General features: G+C 45.7%; 2 protein-coding genes across 5 annotated transcripts; one reads left to right on the top strand and one right to left on the bottom strand.

Annotated features, from left to right (window-relative positions):
• The first annotated feature begins 130 nt into the window (after positions 1-130).
• LOC6505899 (cleavage stimulation factor subunit 1) lies at positions 131-1919 on the top strand. Its single transcript, XM_001964538.4, has 4 exons — positions 131-337; positions 415-509; positions 566-1430; positions 1487-1919. The coding sequence occupies exons 2-4, from the start codon at positions 439-441 to the stop codon at positions 1823-1825; spliced, it is 1275 nt and encodes a 424-aa protein (XP_001964574.1). The 5' UTR covers positions 131-337; positions 415-438; the 3' UTR covers positions 1826-1919.
• Positions 1903-23675, bottom strand: LOC6505627 (protein tramtrack, beta isoform). 4 transcript variants are annotated; one of them, XM_014905249.3, is made up of 5 exons: positions 23000-23675; positions 10014-10354; positions 9308-9949; positions 9155-9242; positions 1903-4525 (listed from the first exon to the last, which is right to left on the bottom strand). In XM_014905249.3, exons 2-5 carry the CDS (start codon positions 10155-10157, stop codon positions 2883-2885), a joined length of 2517 nt encoding a protein of 838 aa, XP_014760735.1. In that variant the 5' UTR covers positions 10158-10354; positions 23000-23675; the 3' UTR covers positions 1903-2882. The 4 variants fall into 4 exon arrangements, with proteins under 4 accessions (XP_014760735.1, XP_014760736.1, XP_014760737.1 ...); XM_014905250.3 differs by lacking the exon at positions 23000-23675 and adding an exon at positions 12382-12622; XM_014905251.2 differs by lacking the exon at positions 23000-23675 and adding an exon at positions 11672-12375.
• Positions 23676-25448: the final 1773 nt, after the last annotated feature.

Here is a 25448-nt window from a genome sequence, read left to right as displayed (position 1 = left end):
TAAAATTTATTATAAAATAAGGCTTTTAAATAGGATATTTCATTAAGCAATGAAATATTGGCAGTCAAAATTAAATAAAAAATGGAAATTATTTAAAAATCCAAATCCCGCCCATGTTACAGTTCCATCGTTCCATTTTATCGTCGATAAGTCGATGCTGGGTTAGCCAACACACAGAAACTGCGGCAACCATCCAAAACCATCAACTAGACTGAAAACTTTTTATTAAAACTACAAAAATCAGGTCATAAAAGCCACTAGAAGAAACCTTCGAGTTAAGAAGCTCATTCCAGACGCCTGAGAAATCATTTTTGGCCAGCAAGGAATCGAAAAAGTGGTAAGACCAACGACACCCTACCCGGCATTCGGTTGCTTTTGTTTTGGGTCGCTAAAATAATATTTTTCGTGTATTAGGCCGCCAATTAATATATAACCAAGATGCGCGACGAGATATTGGACCCCAGCAACCTGGTGAAGAACCGGGAGATCCTCTACCGCCTGATGATCAGGTAAGTGGTTGCAGATACTACAGGTTCCCCTCTTAACTCGCATAATTATTCCCCAGCCAACTGATGTACGATGGCTTGGAAAAGTTTGCCATGGAACTGTCCATGTTGGTCAAGGCGGATCAGTGTGCGCCAAGCGAGCGGCTACTGCACGTGATGATCGCTGGAATGCAGACCCTCGGCGATAAGGACAAAACACAAGCCGATGATGTTCTCCCTGGAATCGATCTTGAGTTCGAGCCAGAAGCGTCGGCCTTGGCCCCAGAACCGCATTCCTACGAAACCGCCTACGTGACATCGCACAAGCAGGCTTGTCGGGCAGGAGCTTTCAGCTTCGATGGTTCGCTGGTGGCCACCGGCAGTGTGGATGCCAGTATCAAGATTCTTGACGTGGAACGAATGTTGGCCAAATCTGCGCCCGAGGACATTGAACCAGGACGCGAGCAGCAGGGACACCCAGTTATCCGAACTCTGTACGATCACACCGATGAGGTGTCCTACTTGGAATTCCATCCCAAGGAGCACATCCTCGCCTCAGCCTCGCGGGACGGAACTGTGAAGCTTTTCGACATTGCCAAGCCATCTGTTAAGAAGGCCCACAAGGTGTTTACCGATTGCGAGCCAGTTTTGTGTCTGTCCTTCCATCCCACTGGTGACTACGTGGCCATTGGCACGGAACACAATGTTCTCCGGGTGTATGACGTCCATACTGCCCAGTGCTTCGTGAGCGCCATTCCGTCGCAGCAGCACAAGGCCGGCGTCACGTGCGTGAAGTATTCCCCAACAGCCAAGCTGTACGCCACGGGAAGCTACGATGGAGACATCAAGGTGTGGGACGGTGTCAGCGGCAGGTGCATAAATACTATTGCTGAAGCCCATGGGGGAGCGGCCATTTGTTCCCTGGAGTTTACTCGAAATGGAAAGGTGGGAACAACATCTTCAGTAACCATCTACCGACGTCTAACGATCTTATTTTTCAGTACCTTCTCTCTTCGGGTATGGACTCGCTGGTCTACTTGTGGGAACTATGTACCAGTCGACCCATTCAGACGTATACTGGAGCCGGAACAACGGGGAAGCAGGAGCACCACACGGAAGCTGTGTTTAATCACACGGAGGACTATGTTCTCTTCCCTGATGAGGCGACCACGTCCCTGTGCTCGTGGAACTCGCGCAACGGCTGCCGGTTGACGCTGAACTCCCTGGGCCACAACGGGCCAGTTCGGTACATCACCCACTCGCCGAACGCCCCAGCTTTTCTCACCTGCTCAGATGACTTTCGCGCCCGGTTTTGGTATCGTCGTGCCAATAACCAGTAACCTTAAGATTAGCCAGCTTAAGATATTACCATTTTTAAGAGAAAACTTCTTAAAGTTATTATTAAAAACGAAAGATCTGTGTATTTCACTAAAATTCTCTTTATTTTTATTTATCGCTAGTCTAGATTTCGCAACAAGTGTGTGTATAATTGAGCGCAGTGTGTGTTGTGTGTGTTTAAGTAAGAATTAAGTTGTTGCGTTAAGTAAACTGTTGAAATCGTAATACATAATACCAGATTGGGATTCCGTATAAATATCAGTTAGTTTCTTCACTGGAAGTCCGTTGCGCGTCGTGTTGTACGTTGGAACATTCGTCGATTGCCTTAGGAGTACGCCTTACAGCTAGTTAAGTAGTCGTTAATTAAGTTTACAACATATCGTTGGGCCGCAGTCGGATCCTTGGTGTCGGATCTGTGACCGCTGGGCCGCCAACTCATTTTGATGATTGCACAAATAGCCAATGCGTTTGTTTTCAGCTTGTTGCCAAGGAAATGAACAAAAATTATACTACAGACTGTGATGAGTATTAAACAAACCTATTCTCAATACACATATATGTATATATCTATATATATATAATTCCATAGCTATATACAACAAAAACAAAAATGCTAGGTTTAAACGAGGATCTAAATAAAAAGGTTCAACAAAATCACAAAAAGAAATGAAAGTTCCCCGCCGATCCAGGAGATGTATTAGTTAATTGGGGATCAGTGGGTGGCCAGTCTTGGCCAAAATTGTATAAAATTAAAGCCGAATTAAAGTTAAAGTTCACTGAACTGTCTGCGTTTCCTTAAAACTCAATTCTTAAAACTTAGGGCTCTGGATAAAAAATAATTAAGTATAAATATTAGTTTCGCTTATGAAGAGGCTTTCTGGACGGAGCACGGGCTAAACACTAATATTGCTTACGTGAGTACAATTTAACTAACAAAGATTGAGTCTGGCGACGATTGCTTATCGAGTAGTTATATCCCTAAAGTGAAGTATTCTACAGTTCAGACCTCGAGTTAAGGTATAATGTTGTTGTGCGCTACTCTAGTTTCCTTCCAAGTCTTTACGTTGCTGTTTGTGCGGTGGTGGCCAGTGCCAAGGACGTGCCCTCCGCCACCGCGCAGGATGCCGGCGGCGGCGGCGTGGGTGAGGGCGATGGCGATGGTGAGATCTGTATCTCGTTCTTGATAATAACGTCGTGCTGCAGACTCAGCATGGCGGCTGCGGCAGCCGCCGGATTGGAGGCATCATAGCCACCATCGCTCAGTTCTGCCTCCTGGTCGGGCTCCTCGATCTCGCCCTGCTCCAGCTTCACATCGGACAGCAGAAGCGAGTTCTCCTGGCTGTCGAAGGAGGCATTGTGCCGGTCCAGCTGCTCCTGCCGTTCCTGCTGCTCCAGATGCTCCGCCAACTGGCGCTGATACTGAGCCTGCTCCTGCTGCTGCTGCTGATAGATGGTGGCGTGCATGTCCCCGGCAGCCGCGGCGCTAATCAAATACTTCAGTGGACTAAAGGCACCCAGATCCTTGGGTGGCGTGAAGTTCTCGTGCGTCATCTTCAGGTGGTTCTTCATCTTGTCCGGCCGGGAGAACTCCTTGGAGCACACGGGGCACGGGAACACCTTGCGGTGCTTGCCTTCGTGGTACAGGAAGGCGTGTCGCTGGAAGCTGTACTTGTTCTTGAAGGTCTTCTGCATGTTCTCCTTGGCGCACTCGGTGCACCGGTAGACCCCCTCCACCACACTGGCATACCGAAACAGGTCCAGGCCCCGCACGGACATCTCCGTGAGGTGCTCGGCCTGGTCGTCAATGGTGGACTGGGCCTTGCGACGCACCCTTCTGCGCTGAATGGGCCGCTTGGCTCCCTTTTTACCGCTCCTGGGCGTCGAAGTGGCCGGTGGCGGTGCCTGCGGCTCCGGGACTGGAGCTTCCTCTGCTGGAGACTTCATCTCCGAGTCGGTGCACTCGAAGCCTGGCAGACCAGCGTTTTCATCGGCCAGGGTCAACAGTTCGTGATCGGGTTCGTCGCTATTGTCCTGCTGTTCCTTGAGGGCCATGAAGCTCATTTCGTCGTCCAGAAACTGGCCAGCACCCGAGGGCGACACTTGTTGCTGCTGCTGCTGCTGGATGTAGGGATTGTTGGCTGCCAAGTGGAGTTGGTGGAGGAGCTGGTGGTGCAGGCTGCCACTGGTGTTGGCCGCTTGGGCGGCCTGTTGCTCGGCAGCCGCCGTGGCCAGGGACTGCAGGCCACTGCAGGCGTTCACATCCTCCTGACTCTTCTTCGGAGCCTCGACGGGGGGGATCTCCTCAATGTTTAGGGCCGGAATGGGTGCCACGGCCACTGTGATTCTGCTGGGCGGCGGGACCTCGGGATCCTTGGCCCCACCACGCAGCTGCTGCTTCAGAAGCGAGTTGCTGTTGGCCCCGCTTCCCTGCTTGACTTTCAGCTTCGACTTGGAATGGGTCTGGGTCTGGGTGGGAGTGGATGGAGTGGTGGTGTTGATGGCGCGTATCTTGAGGCCCAGAATGGTGGGTAGGTGGATGGGGGCAGTGTCCCGATTGTCGCTGGCTTCTGGCAGGGGGGAAGACTCCGGAGCCGAGGTGTTGGGGCTGCTGTTTGCTGTGGTGGTGTTGGCAGTGACGGTGGTGGTGGAGATGAAGGTGGAGGAGGAGCCGAACAGCCGTTGGGATAGCTCCGAAGTAGCCACTGTAGAGAAATAAATTTTAAATTTATTTAAGTTAATTTATTAATTAAAATTATTGTTCTAAAAGCCACATAGATTTAAAGAAAAAGAATCTCAAGTTTGTGTTCCAGAACTGATTTTGTTTTTTATTTGCATCGTGTATTTTATTCTCCTTCTGTTGGTCAGTTTTAAACGATAATATATAATGTTCTGCTTGATTAATATTGCGTGTGATTCACTAATTTGTAATTACTATATATTTAAAGTATATCATATATCGTAGTGTATCTAATTAGCTAATTTAGCTCCTTAGCTAGTTTTTTAACGGAAACCATGTTTACCAACAATTCCAGACAATTTTCTCATTTCTCATCTTGCATTTTGGATAGATCTGATCTGGTATCTGATGAAATATATATATATCTCGTACATATATCTCTTATTTCTTTGGGCATCAAAGCATGACTCTCACTATATAAATATATGAATATATAACTCGATACAGTATATATGCATATTTGAAGATTTTTCCTCGTAAAGATTTCGAGATTTGGATTTCTGGTGTGTGTTTGTTTTGTGTGTTTTTTTTGAAAGCGAGAAAATTGCTGAAGGCTCTAGAGTTTAGTTCTTTGAATGCAAAAATATATGTAAACATATTTTATATAAAAAGTAGACTAAAAATAAAGTAAATATATAGTACAAACAACGTGTTGATTGTTTTTAAATTAACGCCAAAAAGAGAGTGGTTTGGGTGGATGGTGGTTTATAGGATTTATAGGGTTAGGGGGTGGTGTGTGTGGTTTTGGGCGGCTTACTCACTAAATTGCACTAGCTACCACTAAATAAAGAATTAAAAACAAAAATTATTTAATAAATTAGCGTACGCAGCTTGTTTATTATTTGATTGCGCTTAATTTTGTTTCACTTTGTTTTCTCTGCAGTTTTCAGTTTTTAATATTTTTTACTTTCAATTCCTTTGCTCTCGAATTGCAACATGACTTGAGGAATAATTAGTTAATTAAATTGCGTATTTTTAACCCTTTTTTGTATGGTTTTTTTCGTATTTCTTTTTATTGGAGATCGTTTTGCTTCAACAACAATGTTCTTCTGATTTCTATTGGCTGCTGCTTCTGCTGCTGCTGCTGTGTTGGATTTAAACTGCTTCTGTTTTTAGTTTTTTGTTTTTCATTTTCTTTGGCGATAATTTAAGCCTCCGATATACAACATAAATCGTTTAATAGATTGATAAATTAGGTTTACTTTATGCTCGTTAATATTACTTTCGTTATCATTACAATTATTATTGTTGCGGTTACTATCTGTAGTTACAAAAATATATTTATGATCCTGCCCCCCGACTTCAGTTCGACGAAACATTTGCAATCTTTCGTTGAAAATCCGAGGAGGAGTTGCGATCAAATGGGGAGGAGGTGTGTAGGAGTGAGTGTGTAGGGATGTGCGGGTAGAACACGGGTACTGGGGGTCCTTCGACCTCGTCCCAGACTCGGATTTAACTTTTAACTAGCTTCATTTGAAGGCAACAAGGTAGATTTGCGCTCCCTCTCGCATGATTAACAATTAATTGGTTCCTCATTCCGATTCCGATTCCGATTCCGATACCGATTCCGTTCTTAGATTCTTAGATCTCTGTTAGATCCTAATATTAGACAGTATTTTAAATTTTAGCGTATAGAACATAGCGATAATGATAAATTAATTAGTACAACTACGGCCTAGACATACCATTCAATGTTTATAGATATAATTATATATATAACATATGCATCGGCGTGTATATATAGTTTAATTATCTAAAAGTGCAGGTTTCGGTTTAGTTTCGGTTGTTTTTTTTTTTTTAGTGTATCGGATCGGACAGATCCAAATACACTTCACCTAATTAATAAGGCCGCTCTGGTGTCCAATAATATGCTTAAATGGATAGTTATTTTTATTTTTTTGTTTTGTTTTTTTTTTTTTTGAAATGTCAGCCACGAGTACCTCTTTTGTTTGTACTCTTGATTTTGCGTCTTGGAGGACACTACCGAGTAGTGGGTAGTTGGATTTGAAAAGCATTGTGTTCTGATCGGGTTCAGAAAACAAAAATTCAGGTCGAAATATGATTGGTAATCAATTGTTATTGTAATTGAAATAATTGCACAACATAAAAATGGGGTGGAGGCCACCACTTAACTGGCTGGCTCTGGAGATTTCCATGTTGCCGGCGGGCATGTTCATATAAAAAAATTAAATAATAGTCAAAGCCAAGTAAAAAACTAAAAAACAAAATCAACAAAAAAATCTACTTTAACTGCTTAAGCTCCCGAATGGCGCCTGGCGCTACTATGCTTATTCTGGACTCTCATCTCATCTCATCTCCTGATTGCTATTTTTTTTTTGTTTGTTTTTTTTTTGTATCAAGCTCCTCCGGCGAGGAGATTACTGCGCCGCTGCGGCGGGTGCGGCTGGTGTGGTGGCCGCCGTCAGCGGTCCCAGCGACCCGCTCGACGAGGACGTTGATGAGGAGGAGGAGGTGGACAGAGCATTGCTGGTGGCGGGCAGCGACTGATTCGAATTCTGGCCACTCAGATCCGGTGGCGGTGGCGTCGATCCCGCCGATACGGTCAGTGCTTGGCCGCCCAGGTTCGCCGTCACGCTGGCCAGTGCGGTGGAGGGATTCTCGATTTTGTGGATGATCTTTACGTGCGCCGTCATGTTGTCTTTGCGGGTAAACTCCTTAAGGCAGAACGGGCACGGGTAGACCTTCACGTTCCGCTTGTGCGAGGTCACATAGTGCCGGCAGAAGTTGCTGATGTGCGTGTAGACACGCGAACAGACCTTGCACCGGTACGTGTGCTCGCCCTCTTTGGTGCAGTAATCGCGCACGGAGCCCTCCGCCTCGCCCTCGCCGACATTGCTGCTCAGGTTCAGCTTGGTCTTCACCGACGGTGTGCCGCCAACACCCACTCCGGAGCTCAGGTTCGGCGTACTGCCGCTCAGCGAACCGGCCTTGAACTTGAAGCCATCGTTGCTGTTGTACAGATCGAGGTAATCGGTGCCCGGGAACACCGGCTTAACATCACCATTCTGCTTGCTCAGCTTGGCACGCTTTTGGACGCGCGCCTTGGGTGTCCCTGTCACCGAGGAGGAGGCGGGTGACACCAGCGGCGTTGAGGCGGCATTGGCCTTTCCGATCGGCGTCAGTTTGGGTATGCTGACCATGCTCTTCACCTGTGCCCCGCCAGCCGCCATTCCCAGAATGTTCAGCTTGATGCCGCCACTCGCCGCAGCTGCGGCTTCCGCCTGATGCTTCCGCTGGGCGGCGATGAGGAAGGCCTGTTGGCGCGCCTGTTCGTTGAGGTGCTGGATTCCGTCGGTCTGGTCTTGCGTTGGTGAGCTGTTTTCCGTCAGCGGGTTGTACTTGAATTCCACGGGCTCGTCGTACTCGTCCAGCATCAGCTGGGGCTCCATGTACGAGGTGTCCATAGCGTCGCCATCGCTGTCGTTGCCATCTAAAAATTGTTTTAAAAATAGGTTAATTGGATTGGACTTTCATTTAAAGTTATTACTTTGTTTATAGGCCGAGATTGTAAAGGTTTTGGATGATTTTAAACATGTTTTGTTTTGAAATTTAATAAATATTTTATTTTTTACATATATCTGGCGTATAAACTTAGTAATGCTTTGTAATGTGTTGGAATGTGTGCAGGATGTATGCAAGAAAAAGGCAAAACACATGACGCGGAGCGAGTGAGAACGAGTTTCAAATCGGATCGGAAAAGCTATAGGGATTTCAAGCCATTTTTCAACGCGTTGCGAGTTCGAAACAGTTTCCTTTCCTTTTTTTTTTTTTTTTGTAACTTATTCAACAGTTTTCAGTTCAACGTTGGCGGTTTTATTGCTTTTTTTAGTTTGTTTTTTTTTTTTGGTCGAGTATAGTGGTTTCGAGAAGGAGATGAACGGAAATGGACAACAGAGAGATCAGCATTTCATTGCGGGTTATAATGATGGTCATGAGAGAGGTGGCGGATTTTTATTTTATTTTTTGCATTTTTTGCTTGACATTTTTCTGGAGTCTGTCGCGGTAAATTTTGGAAAAAAGTTTAATTAGATAACGTCGGCCATGAATCCCTGTGAGCTCAACCCGATTCTCATTTTCACAATTAATCTCTTCGTCAGCTTGTGGATTTGCATTTCTTGGGCATCAAACTGCTTAGCTGCTTAGCTGGTTGTTGGGGACACTCACCTGCCGACGGTGGAAGCTCAACTGACTGGATGCCTCAAAACAATCACTTTACTTTTCTTCTTTTTTTAACTTTAATTTCTCACTTGGAAAATAGAGCACTACCGACGCGCGATTTTTTTTAACAAAAAAATAATCTAACATTTTGAAATGCGTAAAATCCCTTTTAGCTTTTCCGATATTCGCAGATTCACAGATTCGCAGATGAGATTCGAATGTCGAATGTGGTTATGTACTTCTCTCTGCACTGGCTCTGTACTGGATTGAGTTGCTATTGGCTGGGTGCACATGATGGACTTGGTAATGAGGTATCGATACTGGTTGATGGTGCATTGTCTTACGACTAGGCAAGTGATCTTAAACCTAAGTCCCTTCCGGGACCTCAAAGTGGCAGTGAGAGGCTTCGACTTACCGGAAGTGCTGTTGTCCTCTTGCTGGGCGGCCATTCGGTGATCCTTGGCGCTCTTTGATCGCTTCGTGGGCAGAGAGTCGTGGCTTTCCTGTAAGATGAGGATATCGGATTAGATTGAAGCTAGATAGTCACAGAATCCGATTGGAAACTCACATTAAGATCGTCGTTGTGGCCCGCATCCTGCTGGTTGTCGTCGGAGCCGTCGTCGTTGCCGGAGTAGGATTCGTTGCCCAGTTTGCCGTTGCCTAGGTCGGAGTCATTCATCATGTTCTCGCGCTCGAAGTCGTCGTAGTCGTTTCCAGTGCCGTTCGAGCTGCCCGACAGCTTGCGGGGCCGGCCGCGCTTCCGCTTGGGCATCAGGGCTGAGCTGAGCAGCGACGGCTGCACCGGCAGGGCGGGAGTGTTTCCGGCAGTGGCGGCGCTGGCCAGCAGACCGCCGCCTTGCGCCCGGCTGCGCTGTGGCACCAGGTACGGCTGGATGCGCTGCAGCTGTGGGGGAGTGGGCGTGTTCTCGGAGCCGGCGGCTCCAGCTCCGGCGCCTGCTGCCGCTCCAGCTGCCCCCGGCGAGGGTTTGTCGTCATTGACCTCGGTGAGGCCCTTGATGCGCAGGCTCTCGGCCACGCGCAGGAATGCAGTGAGTCGCTCCTGGTCCACGGACACCTCGCCCCTGTACATGAAGTCCAGCAGGGATTTCATGTCCGAGTAGGGCACGTCTTTCAGAATGACAATCGGATGCTTTTCCGGATGGTTTACGAAGAGGGCGTTGAAGTAGGGACTGCATGCAGATAGCACCATCTGGAAGATTAAAGTCACAATTTGATAAAGATTATATTTATAGGCTATTTATAGGTTCACCCACCTTGTGTGCCTTTAGGTATTGCCCCTCGACGGCCAGCGTCACATCTGTGAAGGTCTCTGCGTGGAGCAGCTGATCGAAGACGGACAGCAAGTTGCTCTGATGGTTGTTCCACCGCAGGCAGAATCGTTGGGATGCCATCTTCATTTGGAGGCCGTGGTTGTGTCACTAAGCGTGGTCTGTGAGAGTGTGCGACGTTGTGGTCTTCTATGTCCTCATGCAATTGGATGGTGGTCTCGATTGGCAATTCGGTTCATCTAAGGTCCTGCGAATATCCTGCTCTGGGACTCTCCTTGCTGCCTGACAGTCGTTGGGAGCCGTCACAACATATATTCCAGGGCGTGCTGCAATCGAAGGAAACCCCAAGATTAGTATGATTTAGTTTTTTTTTTTGTCGCAGTAGTTGACAATTTTCAACACTCCTTCAAGGGGAAAAAAAATCCCTTCTGTACAATCTATTTTTTAATAGTCGTCTTATCAAGTGATTACTGTATCCCCCGAAATCCTGGCAAGCGGACTGCGCTGCCGCCGTCCAATTAAACGCGCAGTCGGAATTCAATTTGAGAGGCGACCCAAAGGGTCAACTGTGCAGCCGCATTATGCAGGCCGTCGAGGAAAATAAATGAGGAAATCTAAATGAAAATTTCAAATGTGTTTCAAATGGGTAGAAAGCAACAACAACAATGGCTGCAAGGGGCACACGCACTACGGCTAATGGGGAAAAAGAGAGAGTCCGAGAGAGTACTTAACTGGGACCTCTGTATGCCTGTGTGTGTGTGTGAGCGGGTGACTTGAAAACTTGCCAAAGGGTGTGGAATTAGAAGGAGAGAAAACCAATTAAAACGAAAAAGGCAACAGGCACGTAGCGAAACGGAATGAAAAACTTCCAACACGCCTTCCAATACCGACACACTGGAAACTGGAACACTCTGAATATCAATGTATGGGAATTCCAAGTCCCAGTTCCAGGAAATCATAACGAAAAGTCACGAAATTCGTGGTGCGTTATCACTATTTCGTCGTGAAAGATCCCATGTACACTTTTTCGAGAATCCCAACAAATAAATCCTTGTCTCGTAGACTTGTAGAGTTTCGAAACCGCGCTTCCTCTTGCCTCCTCCACTTGCTAAATATTTGCGCTCGCTTTCTTATCTTATCGCCGCCCGCCACCGCCGCCGCCGCTGCTGCTGCTTTGTACACTTAATTGAAAATCATTCCCGATTCCCGATTCCCGTCTTCCTGGCACAGTCTCCACTTTGTGTTTCTTCAGCAGCGTCTTCTGCTTTTCAGTTTCTGTTTTTTCCACGCTTCCATTTTTGTTTTCTATGCTTTGCAGTTTTCGTTTGTTTGCAATTGTTTTTGTTTTTATGCACTTGTTCAAATCAATTGAGGAGGCGCACCATTCAATCGGTGGAGAAAGAGAGAGAGAGCGTGATCTCTCCTCCACACGCACACACACTGGCGCGGCAAACAGTTATTAGAAAAGCTCCGCGAAAAAGCTTTTTTTTCGCCTGCCAAAAGAGCACGATCGCACAAAAAAGGCAAATATACATATATTGTTGCCTTTCGTTTCAATAAAAACGGCAATTTCTTTTTTTTTTTTTTTTCAAAGTACACTTTTTGTTTTGTTATTACTACAAAAATATATATATTTTTTTTACCGATGGATGTGTATTTTTTTTTTCAAACTGCGGTTAGCCGAAGAGGAGCGGAGCGCTGACACGTCCTCACTCGGGAAACACTGTTACTGTTGTAGTGTGAAACACAAATGTGATAAGAATTTATTCGAAAGTCCCTGAGCTCTCTCTCTTCTCCTTCGCAGAGGAGCGGCAGCGGCGAGAGAGCGCGCAGAGAGAGAGTGAGAGAGAAGTCAAAGTCCTCGGCGCAGGAAGCCGACTGCGCAGTCACACACACACACCCTTGCGCTCACACAAACAGCCACACACTGCGCCTGATAAGAGTGGATGTTTTTTTTTTTTAGGGGTGGGCGGCAATCGTTCCGAAGATCACTTTACAGCACACAGCACACATGCGCTTATTTTTACACCCCCTTCAGTTGTGCCTGTGCCTGTGCGAGGAAACGGGACAGGAAGGTCGAGTGCGAGCGAGAGGGCAGCTTCTTGGGGCTGATTTCATGGCAAGTCCTAAATTACTAGCCACAAGTTTCTTTTTTTTAACTTGTTGCCAGGGCATTCTTTATGACTATGTTCCTTTATTTGCTAGAAACGCTAGTATTGGTACTTCCGTCTCGTTCTTGACACACTCTGTTCGAATCCCGGCACTTTGAAACCATTTGTTTCAATATCACTTTCGGGGGATTTTATTTTCGGCCAATAATACCCGCTGTAGTTAAATCGAAATTACTAGGCACCTTTTTCGTCCGCTGATCGATCGCCGCCTGCTTCCTTTGCACTTTTTTTTTTTCTTATTTTATTTTAAACTTGTGGAAATTTTCACAACTCGGCAGAAGAAGAGAGGTGCGCGCGCGTAGGGCGGAGGAGAGAGAGAGAGAGGGGTCCGCACGAACGAAGCGAAGAGCTCTCTTTTGCGTCCGTCTCTTTTGACACCAAATTCTCGATTGAATGACTGACTGGGGCCGATCCTCGGGCGATCGGGCTCCCCAGTTCCAAGCTCCGTCGACGTCGCTGCCGACGCTGCTTCTTCTTTCCCACACACCTCACACAGGCACACACACACACACGCTCGCAGCAGTCCTACATCCGTTGCTCTCCCAAAAGGAACGGCCGCTCACAGCCACACGGCACACACACGGACACGAACAGGCGACTTTGGAGACTTTTTCGCCGAGTCCCCAAGTCTACACTGATGCGAGTCAGAGCGGGAGAGCAGGAAAGAGCGAGAGGGAACGAGCGAAAAGAGAGCCCGCTGCTTTGCTCTCAGCGCCGCTGCTTGTGCCTTTGACTTTTTGAATTTTTAATTTCCTTTGCACGCGACGAAGAGGTGGGGGCGGGACGGGGCGTGGCGCTGCGGGCCGGGCCGGGAAACGAAACGGGGTTAAAAAGAAAAACGCGCTGGTAAAAAAAAAAAAAAGCTAGGAACAACCACTACTAACAACAATAGGCAACAGTTGATGATTTGTTTTTCTCTCCGCGTTTTTTTTTTCTCGACAACTTTTGTGGTTGTTGTAAGGGCAACAGGCGGTGGCTTTTTGGGTTGGGCTGGTTTTTATTGGGGTTTGGCCCCAGCACCAGCACTAGCCCCAGTCCCAGTCCCAACCCTAGTCTTGGCTTTCCAGCTCTTTGGTTTTTCCAGGGGCCGCTGGAATTGGAAAAACATGTGGAAACTCGAGCCAGCAACGCAGGCGTGCTGGGATACACAGTGGAACTCGTCCAACTTGAACCTTGCATGTAAAAAAAAACTAATGATTATAGATTTGATTAAGATTTGAAGCAAAATATATCCTTTTTGGATTAAGGATTCTTAAAAAAATACTGGGTGGAAGGACTTATACTTTAAAGATAGTTAAAAATAGATAGGAACTCTCCAACATCCCCACAGTAACTGTTCATTTTGTGGAGCCAAGGAGCCCCTGTTTTTTCCCAGAGGCTAGGGATTACGTAAGCGGGCTGTAAATTCTACAAGTGGAGTGGCTCAAGTTGATTGGGAATCCTAAGCAGCGAGCTTTGTGCAAAGTTCCCTCTCTCCCTCTCTCTCACTCTCTTGCTCTGTCGCTTCATTGTTGTTTTTAGTTTTATCCTACACACCTTGGTTATTTTTTTTTATGTTGTTGTTGTCTATTATTAACTGGCTGAAGGCGTAACGGCAACAACAACAACAACAAGCAGCCCGTCCACCCCGCACCCCTGCAACGGAAACGATCGTTTCGCCTAATAGGCTCTCACACACACACACCAACACACTCACACACAGGCACATGCAAGCCTAGAGCTCCCCAGCCCAGGTGAAATAGCAACAAACATACAATAAGGTAGTCACTGAATCGTAAATTCCTGTTGCTGACGCTGACGCCGACGTCGACGTCGCTGCCTCTGCCTCTGCCTCTGCCGCTGTTGTTGTTTGCCTTGCCCTATTGCGTGTTGTTGTTTTTTTTTTCAGTCTGCTTAATTTTTTTTTCTCCACTTTTGAGTGGCTTTTGTGGAGCTTTGCCTGGGATCGGAACTCTGACTCTAACTCTGAATCTGAATCTGACTCTGAATCCGACGTAGGTTTAAAGATCAGACTTGGGTTTGTCTATTATGGAATAGATTGGATCAAAATATTCTTTGATTTATAAAATTGGGGATGGGAGAGGTTGCCAAGAAATATTATTCACTGACTTTTCACTGAAAATGCCATGATCCATAGGGTATTTTTGAAATATTCTAGGATTCCTTATCGTAATTACATATATTTCGAGCTCTGGAGCTCCAATGGGGGTTCTACTTAGTCGCTGGTCTAAAATACATATTAGTATGTGTGTGTATGTATGTATGTGTGTTTGTGTAGACCTTTGTATCTACGCTCTATGACTTCCTCTCTCCACTCTACAACAAAGACTGCGGGGGGAGTTTGTTGGGGGGCGGGAGGCTGCTCTCCTGTTTGGGTTTTATCAGCAAAAAAAAAAAAAAAAGAAAAACAACAAAAAAAAGTTACAACAAGCAGCCGGAGGTTGGCTGGGAAGTATAATCGGTGACAGGGCTCACAAATTAACGACGTTTCTTCCTCTTCTTCTTCCTCTGCCACCGACAATGATGATTTCGAAATTTTCGGGCCGGGAGTGAAACGGAATTTAAACATTAGACGGAGCGAAGACGGAAGGGGGATGGGGATGGGGATGGGGATGGGCAATTATAATGAATGATTTTCTCATAACTTATATGGGAATAGAAACTATGTATTCAGAGGAGATACTGTATCCTAGGGATACAATATCTTTTGGCCTGACTTTATTAGTTGGAGCAGCTAGCTAGCCATCATGGCTATTTTTAGGCCACCCTTTATCAGTTGCCAAGTCTATGCCTCAGTGGCCAATTGTTACTTAATATCTTTGGCTCAAAGTGGGTTTCTGGCTCTGGCCGAGTTGGTTATTGATGTTGTTTCAGTGGCTGTGGATGTGGATGTGGTTGGTGTGTCGTCTGGCGGTGGACATGTTTTCAGAGCCATGGTGTGTGTGTGCGTGACACTTGGCACATGTGGCCCACTCAATCAGCGCCCCCGCATTCAAAAAAAAAACAGCCAAGCCGAGCCACCAGAGCCTGTGATTGTGATGCGTGAGTCTAGGGGGCTCGGAGGGGGTGGCTGATGATCAGGAGTGTAGATCAGGCGGGTGGGGGGTGATGCTCTCTTTCGTTTCCTCTAACTCTGTTTGGTGTGTAAACACCGCAAGCCACTGAATGAGTTGGCCCAAAGAGAGAGAGCGAGAGAGAGGCGTCTGAGTGTGTGTGTGTGTGCGTGTGAGTATCTGTGTTGATGACTGACTAACTGAGTAACTGCTGCTAGCTGCTAGCTATGTGGCCGGATTCTGGTGTTCCGTCGCCGTCAACAGCGGAACAGGTATCGCAGGTTGGCACCAAACACATGTGTCGGCCGCCTGCCTCCCCTCCGCTCCCGCACCGCTCCCTCGACCCTGGCCCCCTTTTCACCCTCTTTCCTGCCGTCGATCGCCTGGTCTATAAATTGAAACCTCCCAAGTCCCTCCTTGTTCTACACTGGAAATAAAATTTAAAAAATATATGTATATTTTACAGATTTTTTCCTTTGGAAGGACTATCTATAAAGGATAAAGGATAATTAACCATTAATATCTATGAAAGTCCTATTAAGAGAGAGGGATTTTCTCTCAGTGGCCTCTCAGTTCTTCTAATGCTTCCCCCCCATTTCCGCCCTTCGCCTCACCGCCCGGCTCCTCTCTCCTTCGCTCACGAAGCTCGGCTCTTTGTACTTTGCTTACATGCATAACTTTTCTCCTCGGCTTCCCTCGGCCTTTGCTCCACTCCACTCCACTCCACACCTCCCTTTCCCCACCCATTCTTCTCGCTTCGTTTTCTAGCGACGGACGTCTGGTTGTCATAAAGTCCCGTTGTTGTTTTTGTTGCCTCTTGCCGCCGCTTCTCTCGTTGTTTCTCTAGCTCTTTCTCTGTCTAACTTTTGCGCCTTTGTTCGCCAAGTGTAAAATTCCTTTGCACGTAGGCACCCAAAAGAAAAAGCTTGGCTTGAAAGCATAACAAAAAAAAAACAACAACAACAACAGAAAAAAAATGGAAACGCAAACGTACAACAACAAAAAAAAAAAAAGGTTAGCAGCCAAGCACGTAAGCTTCCAAAGAGAAGGGGGTTTTCTGTGTTAGGAGGATAAGGGGGCCAAAGGGGTTCAAGGGAAGTAGGAGGGGAAGGGGCCGTGGGCCGCCGTCAATGCCACACACACACATTCAGGAATAAAAAAAAAAGAAACACACACACTAGGACTCTACGCTCGAGCCCCATAAGTCCCCCCATAAGTTTTCAAAATTGTCATTCAAGTGTAACCGGGGCTGGCTTTGGACTTTTTCAACCCACACCCTCCAAAGTTGGCCAATGCATACATATACATATATAGATAGTACAAATGTATGTGTATAATTTGTGAATAATTTCATTCATAGAGAAATTTAATAATAGACACGCGATGGGACATATTTCCGATCATTACCGTGATTTTTCAAAAACATTTCACAGATAAAGTGAAACAGATCCTACGGAAACAGAAACCTTAGTTTATAATTTAAAATATGTTAGGGATTTTATCTTCAACCATTAATGGTTATTAATTGTTTGTTTGCATACCTCATTGCGGTTATCTTCGAAAGAATAAATAATCTATTGATTGGTGAACCCATATATTGCCATTTAGATTTAGTGTTTCGGGATTAAAACCTGAATTTTATTTATAATTTTAGCATTTATTTGTGAAGTTTATTCCAATGATCACTCCAAGGATTAATGACAGAATAAGTCCTAAAAGATGTCTAGTGCCTCAGCTATCCATCAGATACATATATGTAATACTTGAAGTAGTTGCCGATCGTATAAGGCAAACATTTGCGGAGGAGGAGGAACCAAACAGCGCTCAGATCTTCAGCTGGTCGGGGGAGGCGCAGCTGGAAGGGATCGGAGGCTGTCGGGGCTTCACTGTATTCTAGAAAACTAGTTGCCCTCGCTGGGTGAGCTCATCCGACGATCGGCGGCGACGGGACTTGGAGGCTGACTGATTTGTGGCCATTGTTAGATGAAACTAAATTTGTTTCCATTATTTTCCCACCAAAGGGTATAGTTTTTTTGTCAGGCGAAAAAAAAAATAGCTTCAGCTCTCAGTCTCACCACCAGAAGGGCGTCTCCTCTTCGCGGCTGTTGGTGTTGCAACACCCCTTCGCCCCCCTCTGCGCGGATGTCAGCATTATTGATCTATGCAGTTGTTTTTGCCGCCGCGGCTGCTTCACGCCTCGACCCACACAAAGCGGCCCCCTAGCCGTTGCGGAGAGCTTTTTATGGCGGTGTCCTTAATTTAGACATTCGAAATGCGGGTCAGCGGCGGACGGGGAAAGTTCCAAAGCATTCGAGTTCTCCGGCGAGCTGACACACTTGGTTGGCCACTCGACAGAGCAGCCAGCCAGCCATCCATCTATCCATCCGTTCTCCAGATGGTCATCACACCACCACCACAGACCCTCCAAAAGGTCAAAAAAATATATAATTTTCAAACTAATTTTTAAACTTGGTCCAAGTCTAACTAGTAGGTAATGATTTGGTTTTTTTTATTAATAATTATTACAAATTAAAATCTATAATATATGTTTATTTTATTATTCTAGAGATTACATTTTCATTTAAAAATTAGTAATTTTTACTAGCAGATTAGAGTTGTGGGAATACAAGACTTTGCTAAAAGCAATATAAGACTAAAAGAAGGAAATATAAGGACATTTATTAAGTGCCGCCATTACGAAGGAGCCAATGATTTGCTAGTTTAATATTGATTTATAATTAATTTCAAGGATAATCTTTATCATATAATTATTTTTATAATTTTAGATCAATTACAATACCACAACTACTAAAGATGTGGGAATATAATAGGCTTTGCAAAAAATAATATAAGACTAAAGGAAGGCAATATAAGGACATTTATTAAGTGCCGCTATCACAAAATAAAGAGTGGTATTTGATTATCCTTTTATTCTAAATTCTTTATCCTTGTATCCTAAAAATTCAAATATCCCCAGTTTCAAGTCATAGTTATTCATAAAATTTATAATTATTTTTTTCTTAGTGCACTCTCCTGCCATACCCCTGTCTATTTGTAGTTCTCTTAACCGCATTTCGCTGATAAGACGGCCGAAGGAAGTTTCCAAATGATAGCTGTGTGTACACTTTGTACATTGGGACATGCCAGATAAAAGACACTAGCTGCGAGGCCTTGCGGCTCGTGAGTCAAGTGTGTCCCATTTGCCCTACGAGAAATTCGGAATCTGGCTCTCCCCGAAAGCTTTCTCCCTCCTTGTTAGCGATAAGACCGTGAGAGAGAGAGAGCGAGTAGCCGAAATAGTGAGAATGAGTGTTGAGTGAAATGCCGGCATTCTCAGAGAGGAACCGAAAAACACCTTGGCACATGTGTTTCTTGGCAGCCCTCCCAACAAGAACAATGGTTTTGAAATCAGGAATATGTTTCTGGAAACTTGAAGAAGTGATATCTTTAATTACAATTTTAATTCCTAGCGAATTCTTCCTGGCGCCGCTCTTAATGGAATTTAGATATTTGGTGCGGATATTTTTAAACTGACCCAGTTGCCGAATCCAGCCAGCGATCCTCTGACGAAACTTTTCAGAAACAGCTGCGCCCGTCCATGCGGCATATCCCCACACAAGTCCCCACCCAAGAGCACCCCCCACCCCACCAGCACCCTCGCCTAGGTGGTGCACTATCTAAATCGAACCACCCAAAAGAGGAATAAAGAGAGAGAGGAAAAGAAAGAAGGAGAATGCCTGCCGAGGATCGCTCGGATCTCCTCGGTCTTCCTCGGCTGGCAGCAGCAACAAACAAAGGAAACGATAGCCGAAAGCTGAAGAAGAAAACAAGAGAAATTGGAGAGTGTCGGGGGTTTACCCTATAACTGTATTTTTGGGGTTCTAAAACGGATAATTTTTATTTATTTGCTAAGAAAGAGAATCAAGGATAAGGAATTTTACTAAAATATGTCATATTTAAGATGAGCTTAAAATAAATATGAAATTTGGTTTTAACTGCCTTAAACTGCCTTATCCTATCCTCGATTTCAATCAAGGGGTATTCCAAGAAAAAGCACGCAGTGTGTGTGCTGCTTTCTCCTCGTGCGTTTTGGGGCCTCTGCCCAAGGCATTCTGTCGCTGCTGGCGTTGACGTCGACGCTGACGTTGGCGTCACAACTGCGTGCATATTTCAGTTTACATTTTTTCATCGTTTTCCTTGCTGCTCTCCTGGCATTCTATTAGTGTGCGTGTTGCGTTGTTGATAATGTTGTGTGTGTCATCTCCACGTCCGCCTCCGCCTCCGCCTCCGCCTCCTTCTGCCCACCGCCCCCAACCCCCTCATCTCCTACCACTGCGCGCTCAATTAAGCTTATCGCGCACGGTCCGGTCCGGTCCGTCCATGTGCGTGAGTGGCTCTGTGTATTGGTGTTTGTGTACTTGTATCCGTGCGTTGGGGATATTTGTTTGTTTGCTTTTTAGAGGTGACTTTTCTCGTCGCGCTCCTTGGAGGCTACGAGGAAAATATCTCTGCCTCTGCCTGCTTATGCCCTCCCCACCACTGGCCAGTGCTTGTGAGTGCCTTGTGTTGGGGCCGTGTGCAAATGGCCCAACAGCAGCAACAGCCGCAATCGAAAAATCCTCTTTGAGAGGATTAAAATATACACACAGCTTTTTTCTTATTGTCATGTGCTCTTTACTCGCCTGCGGCACAGTGGAGCAAATAAGACAAATGGCAGGTAAAAAGGATTACGGTTAAATTGGAAATTATTATTTATTATAAATTAATTTGAATTTTTATTTAGGTTTTTTTTCAAGGATCTTATATGTTTTTTACTTCCGAAGAATTTAGGATGCAATTTCTAGAATATCCCACCGTGCCATCGGCAAATCGCCTATCGGGGTCCCACAAACGGACAATGTCCCCTGCCAAAGCTTAAGGGTAGCAGCGGCAGCGGCAGCGTCTAAAACTGCGACGTCGGCAGCGCCGCTTTCAATTACATTTCATTTGCATTTCGTAGTTGCTTATTTCTGTGTGTTTATTTCATTTTGCTTATGTTGCCTTTTTCCTCACACACACACACATAAGCATATTTGCAGCCTTAAGTCGGATGCCTGGCCATCCGCTCTCCTTTTTGTTTTTTTTTTTTGCCCCCCGTTTCTTTCCCATTTCACTTAGCCCCTTTGCCGGAGAATGGAAAATAGGAAGCAGCAGGCGGATAGGTGTGTGTGTGTGTGTGTGTGTGCGGGGACGAGTGTTCTTTTTTAGGCAGGCCGCCACAGGGCGTATACTTGACGCGGACATTGAGCTGCGTCGGCAGCGACGCAGCGTCGTTAATTGAATTAAAGTGTCAATATGTGTCCATGCCTGCATGTAATTTCCACACATACTACATATATTAGTGAGTATGATTGTTTTCAGAGTTAAAAAGGCTTAAACCAGCAGCCGGAAATTGTGAAATCAACTGAGCACGTGCAAACGGCTTGAAAATCCTTTTGGCGAGGAGGAAGGAGGAAGTGGCTTTCATTTAAATACAATCCTAACTTTCACTAACTCAGCTAAACGGGGAAATGGTCCAAATAATGATAACTTCGGCCCAACGGGAACTACTGTGTGTGCATATATCCGGGGTACAAAGGGTCACTAGTGGCTTCTGGGTTCTGGGTTCTGGGTTCTGGCATTCGGTCTGTCTTGGCCCGTTCTCTTTCGCGATGGTTTCTGCATGAGTTACAAAACATATTTTGGTCACTGACCTCTTCTGTTTTTTACTTTCTGTTGATTCCTCTTTTTTTTTCTGCTGACTTCTGAGCCGTTTTTGTTTGTGTTCCACTTTTGAATTTAGGTTTTTGCAGTAGTCGGACGTTTTTTCTGCAGATTGCTAATTAAAAAAGGAGATATATGGCCAGAACACAAGCGGGTTGTGCATTATCAGGATGGGGAATCGGAGCAGAAGATATCCGCCGGGCAGGGCCCAGCGAGATACCGCGAATTCCTCGAGAGCCGATCGATAAAATCAGAAATATGCACTCCAGAAAAGTTTCAAAATCGCCGTGAGCTCAAAAGGCAGGAGTACGGGGCGTATGAATACATTAAGGAAAATACCAGACAAAACAGGCATTTCTTTAGTCGCGGAGCTGACATTTGCAAATTAAATGAGTAAATAAAAAATCATTTTAAATAACAATAATTATTAAGAGTATTGTGAACAAAAACAGCACCTTGTTCTGTTCTGTGCCAGGAACTTCCAAAGAAATTAATTTTGTAAATAAAGGAAATTTCATTTTATAAATCAGTCATTTATTTGCAAAAACTATTATATTGGAGAGATAAAATAGTATTCGTATCAGGCATCAGTGGAGAGAAAGAAATGTCCAGAGAGGGAGCACTCTCCAATAATGCGTATACGCCGCGTGGACTTTTGTTTGATTTTGTTGCGGGTTTTTTTCCCAAAAACAACAACAACAACACATAGTCCGATCTGATCTGAGAGTGTTAGTCATTTCTCTTTTCTCCTTTACCATTGGCGGCTCTGGTGCTTTAACTGTTTCGATCGCCGGCTGAACAACAGTTATAATTTGAGCATAATTTCAGCTGAGCGCAAGGTGCCAGTGTGTGCAATCAAACAAACAAAAAAGCTCTCAGCAATATAAGAGAGCACTAGCTGGATGGTGGGCTGGTGTTGTTTCTCTTGTCGTTTCATTAACAAAACAACCGCAAAATTTATGTGTGATCAGAGACTTGGCATTCGTTTCCTTTTTGCGCCAATGCAAAATAATAATTCATGATTTTTGTTGTTGTTGCCGCTCTATGTGAAGTGGGTTAACACAAAAAAAAAAGCGAAGAAACAAATAACAAATAACACACCAAAAAAAAAACAAATGCAGATCAAAGACGGAGATCGGGTTGGGGCTTTCTGATCTTAAATGGGATTTGCATAATTGAATTTGTGGCTTGGGCACAGGTGCAAGCCGGTGTGCTTGATTCGCCAGGGTTGCCCCACCACCCCAAGGAAGTATTATAGAGTTGGCACTACCACTTACAAGGGATTTTAGTGTTGCAAAATACTTATCATTACCACTCTCTTGCACTCATTCATTCATTCACTTACTCAATCTTACACTCACTCAATGATTTCATTCAGAAAATTGCTTGGGGGATCGCATGTGGACACCGCATGGAACGATCGAAATGTTCCAGCCACTGGAGGCGTCTCTGGAAGCCACTGGAAGGCTAGCCGAAAGGGGTGCGGCGCAATGGCGGCTGGATATGGATGTGGATATGTGGATGTGGATGTGGAAGTGGGGGATAAAAAAAGGAAATGGGCGACTGAAAATGACAGAGATCACTGAAGCACGACCGACAAATAAGCGGCGGACGTATCTATGTATCTAGTATCTGGTATCTAGTGCGGTGGCGCATTACTCCCCATGAGCCGTACCAGCGAGTGCGAGTGTCTGGTCTGTCTGTGTGAGCTTGTGTATCTGTCGGATACAAAATGTGCCTGGCTGCCTAGCTGCCCTCGCTAGCCTTTCTAATAAGCGTAAACTTTGCACGCGTATATGTACGTCAGTGTAGTCACACAGATACTCACAGATACTACTGGAGATTGTTAGAAGAAATCTATCTGCGCGGCACCACAGATGTAGTTGACTATTTTGGATTAAAAATAAAATTTCCCTTAATTCCTTATCTGGTTCTATGGCCTGCTATTTGTGACTCCTGTTGTGACCTCTTCTGAAATCAAATTCCACGAGAAACTGAAACTTACCGAAGATTCTTAGAAGATTCTTAGTAATCCGTTTTTTGAGGTTTATTCGGCGGAAAGCTTGCAACACTTGAGCACTGTTTTTTGTAGTTGTAGTTGTGTGTGGTTTTTGTTTTACCGATTGCTGGTGGTGGTGGTGGTGGTGGTGGTTACACGTAATTGGCAAAAGAAACGAAGCACGAAGCAAAAAGGCAAAAATAGGGGCAACAAAACAGCTGAGGAAACGCCGCGCACGAACCTCCAATCAGAACTGAATCGGCAGGGATGTTGACGGCGACGCAGAAGCCGTACGGCGTATACGTATTTTGTCCCTGAGCTGAGGCGCCAACGCTCTGCCACGAGAAGAGCCAAAAAGCCGAAGCGGAGCCGAAGTCGAGCTATCCGACTGAGAGCTATGATCACGAAACACGAACTGAGCTGGGAATACGGAATATGTGGGAATGGTGGTGCTGGCAATGGCTGATGGTAATGGAAATGGGATTGAGACCAGTGGGCGGTGTGGGTTTTTTATTTTTTTTTTCGCTTTTTGTTTTGTTTTTTTTTTGTTGTTTTGCGTTTCACATGGCCTCTCTCTCGCTTGCACTGGCAGGGGCGCAAAAAACGCAAGTGGATGTGGACGGACGAGCGGATGAAATGGAATGGCACGTAGCCGCCGTTCGAGTTGCTCCAAATGGCAAGCCCCAAGCAGCGCAGTCGCCGCCGGCAGCACGAGAGAGACAGAGAGAGAGAGAGAGAGCCCCAACTTGACATTTCGACTGCGCAGCGCCGCTGCGTTGGCGCTCTGCCCTTACGCGAGAAGCCTCTCGCTGATAAGCTTGTGTTGAAACCAAGTCTCCTTTTCTCTCATTGGCTCTCTCTGCTCGCTGTGACCTGGCTGCTGTTGCGCTGCTGCACTGCTGCACTGCTGCACCTCTGCCCCCAGCACCGCCCACCACCCCCCCACACTGGCTTGCTGCATCAGCGTATTACGAAATATGACAACAATGCAGTTTCGTCGTCCTCGTTTTCGTTCTGCCGACGAAGCGGCTTCTTTTTCTTCCTCTGCTGCTGCTTTTGGTGGAGCCACAAGCGCTTCATTTTTTTTTTGTGTTTTGGGTAGAAGGGTGGCTGCCGCTTGTTTATTTCTCTTTGCAGCACTTGCAAATTGATTGCACTTTAGTCTAAAAATAGTTGCTCTCCCAACGGGGGAAGGTGGGAGGTGGGCGATGGGCGGTGGTGGCCTGCTACCGAGAGGCGTGGCGGGGAATTTCTAACGCTCGGCGCATTCCAGTGCAGCAGAATCAGCGGTAACTAATTCCAAATGCCATCCATTACGGAAAACTGGTTTGATCAGAAAAGCGTGCCGGCTCTGCTCGACTCTGCCACTTCCACCTTCTCTCCCTCCCTCTCTCTCTCTCTTTCCATGAATCGCCCTCTCCCGCCCCACGCCCTTTCTAGCTTCTAACTGAAACCGAAATGATTCGATATTTTCCCCAATGGCATCTACTAGGTCTTGAGTAATTGTTACTGGGGTTACCCTGTGCACGGAAAATAATTGTCATAAAGAGCTTAATTTTGTAATATATTTACAGATTAAAAATATTTTTTTTTAACACTATTTAAAAAATAAATAAAAAGAAAACTTTAGTGAGTTAAGTAATATAGAATAAAATATAGAATATTAATTAATTTATTTTTATTTTTTTCAGTGCATCATATGCAACCCACTGGCCGACCGCCCTTTTGGAACTGAAGCGGTGGGAGTGGGTCGCACTCTGGGTAACCCCAAGTGGAGGGGCGTTACCCGAACTCTCGGAGGCCTGGTCTGATTATTTGAAGCAATTTAAAGGATCATTAGCGTTGCCTGGGAAAGATCGTCAATCAAAGCGGACAGGGGGGATATACATATGGGAACAGTTCCCAACTCACGATACCATCTTTGGACGCTATAGAGTTCTTTTACTTTGTAACTGAGAATGTAAAAGGATAAGGCATTTCCGAGGAAATTATCCGCTTATCTGGAGGTCTGGTGTTGAAAAATCTTCAAAAATTAAATAGGGATGGAGAGAGAACTCCCCTTCTATTGCCTACTTTTGAACAAAATAAAAGTATACCATTTTATGAAATAAAAGTTTGAAAACATTTAGAAAACAAATATCATTTAAAGCGCTAGATAATAAAAATGATTCTCGGGGTGAGTCATCCGAGAAGTGAATCAGCAGGGCGATCGCAGTGCATCCCTCCGAGCTGCCGAGCTCTGCCTCCCTCGGCCCAAAAGTCCCAAAGCCATTTGCATCGCCTTGCGAAACCCGGCTAGTCCCCCAAAGGGGTAATTTGCACACATATGCATCCACACGAAATCGTGTAGTAGTACTTGTATCTGTTAGATACTCGGTTAGCTAAGCCCTCTCGCGGGCTCTCCGGCCGTGGGTACTGCCCGAAGTTCGGATCCGGGGCCTCGAGACTCGCGATC

This window comes from Drosophila ananassae, chromosome 2L, assembly GCF_017639315.1.
Source record: "Drosophila ananassae strain 14024-0371.13 chromosome 2L, ASM1763931v2, whole genome shotgun sequence".
Lineage (NCBI taxonomy): Eukaryota > Metazoa > Arthropoda > Insecta > Diptera > Drosophilidae > Drosophila > Drosophila ananassae.
The sequence above is the reverse complement of the archived record's forward strand: the minus strand, read 5'-3'. Positions and strand labels throughout refer to the sequence as shown.